Below are 1,042 nucleotides of genomic sequence, written 5' to 3'. Positions count from 1 at the left end.
AGCAGCAGCAGCAGCAGCAGCAGCAGCAGCAGCAGCAGCAGCAGAGGTAGGAGCAGCAGCAGAAGGCGACAGGAGCGTCTGCAGCAGCAGCAGCTGCAGAAGCAGCAGCGGCTGCCGCAGCCTCGGCAGCGCGCAGCAGCCAAAGAATTCTAGCAATGGCAGCAAAAGCAGCAGCAAAGGCAGCAGCAAGTGCAGCTGCAACAGCAGCAGCTGCAGCAGCAGCAGCAGCAGCAGCAGCAGCAGATTACCTTTGCAAAGTCCCCTGCAAGCATGGCTTGCTTCGCAAGTTCAACACACCGGGCTGCTTCATCTTTGTTGCCCTCCATCTGCGGGACTAAAAAAGGAGCTGTTTGCTGCTGCTGCTGCTGCTGCTGCTGCTGTTGCTGCTGCTGCTGTTGCTGCTGCTATTTCTGCCGTCGTTGCTGCTGCTGCTGCTCGTGCTGCATCGCTTCTTCGCCCCCAGCTGTCACCACACTGCAACTGGTGCTGCTGCTGCTGCGCTGCCGCCACCGCCGTGCTGCTGCTGCTGCTGCTGCTGCTGCTTCTGCTGCTGCTGCTGCTGCGCTGCAGCTAAAAGAAAGAGCCGTGCGGCTTCTTGTGGCTGCAGCTGCTGCGTGGTGTCTGCGCAGCGCCGGGCTGCTGCTGCATGCCCGTCTGTCTGCTGCTGGGGGGTCTGGGAGCCTTTTCGGGGCTTCACTTTCGGTGAAAAGCAGCAAAAAGAAACTAAAAATAAAATAAAAAGAAAAAAGTCGCAGAAAAAGGGGAAAAGGAGGCACAAAGCAGCAGCGCAGCACCTGCGGCTGCAGCCGAGTTGGGGTGTCACTGCAGCTGCTGCTGCTGGCGACGGCGAAAAGGAAATATTGGAGTGTACATACAGCTCGAGCAATTAAATTCAATTTTCTTTTCATTTATTACTTTTCATTTTCTTCCTTTTCCTCTTCTGCGCGTTCTCAAGGGGCCCCTCAGCCCCAGCTGTCGCGGTGTAGAGCGGCGCCTCTGGCGGCAGCCCCCGCTGCTGCCTGCGCAGCCGCCGGCTCGTCTT

The 1,042-nt window shown here is 58.3% G+C and overlaps 1 protein-coding gene across 1 annotated transcript in view; it reads right to left on the bottom strand.

Moving 5' to 3' along the window:
• ENH_00062630 (DnaJ domain-containing protein, putative) overlaps positions 1–326 on the bottom strand; it is a gene marked incomplete at both ends in the record, with an annotated part of 1,229 nt that extends 903 nt beyond the window's left edge. Inside the window, one exon of the mRNA XM_013577215.1 lies at positions 249–326. Within this exon, the coding sequence (XP_013432669.1) occupies positions 249–326 (78 nt within the window). The remainder of the gene's footprint in view (positions 1–248) is intronic.
• Positions 327–1,042: the final 716 nt, after the last annotated feature.

The sequence above is a fragment of the Eimeria necatrix genome, genomic scaffold (assembly GCF_000499385.1).
Source record: "Eimeria necatrix Houghton genomic scaffold, Enh_scaff556, whole genome shotgun sequence".
NCBI lineage: Eukaryota > Apicomplexa > Conoidasida > Eucoccidiorida > Eimeriidae > Eimeria > Eimeria necatrix.
The sequence above is the reverse complement of the archived record's forward strand: the minus strand, read 5'-3'. Positions and strand labels throughout refer to the sequence as shown.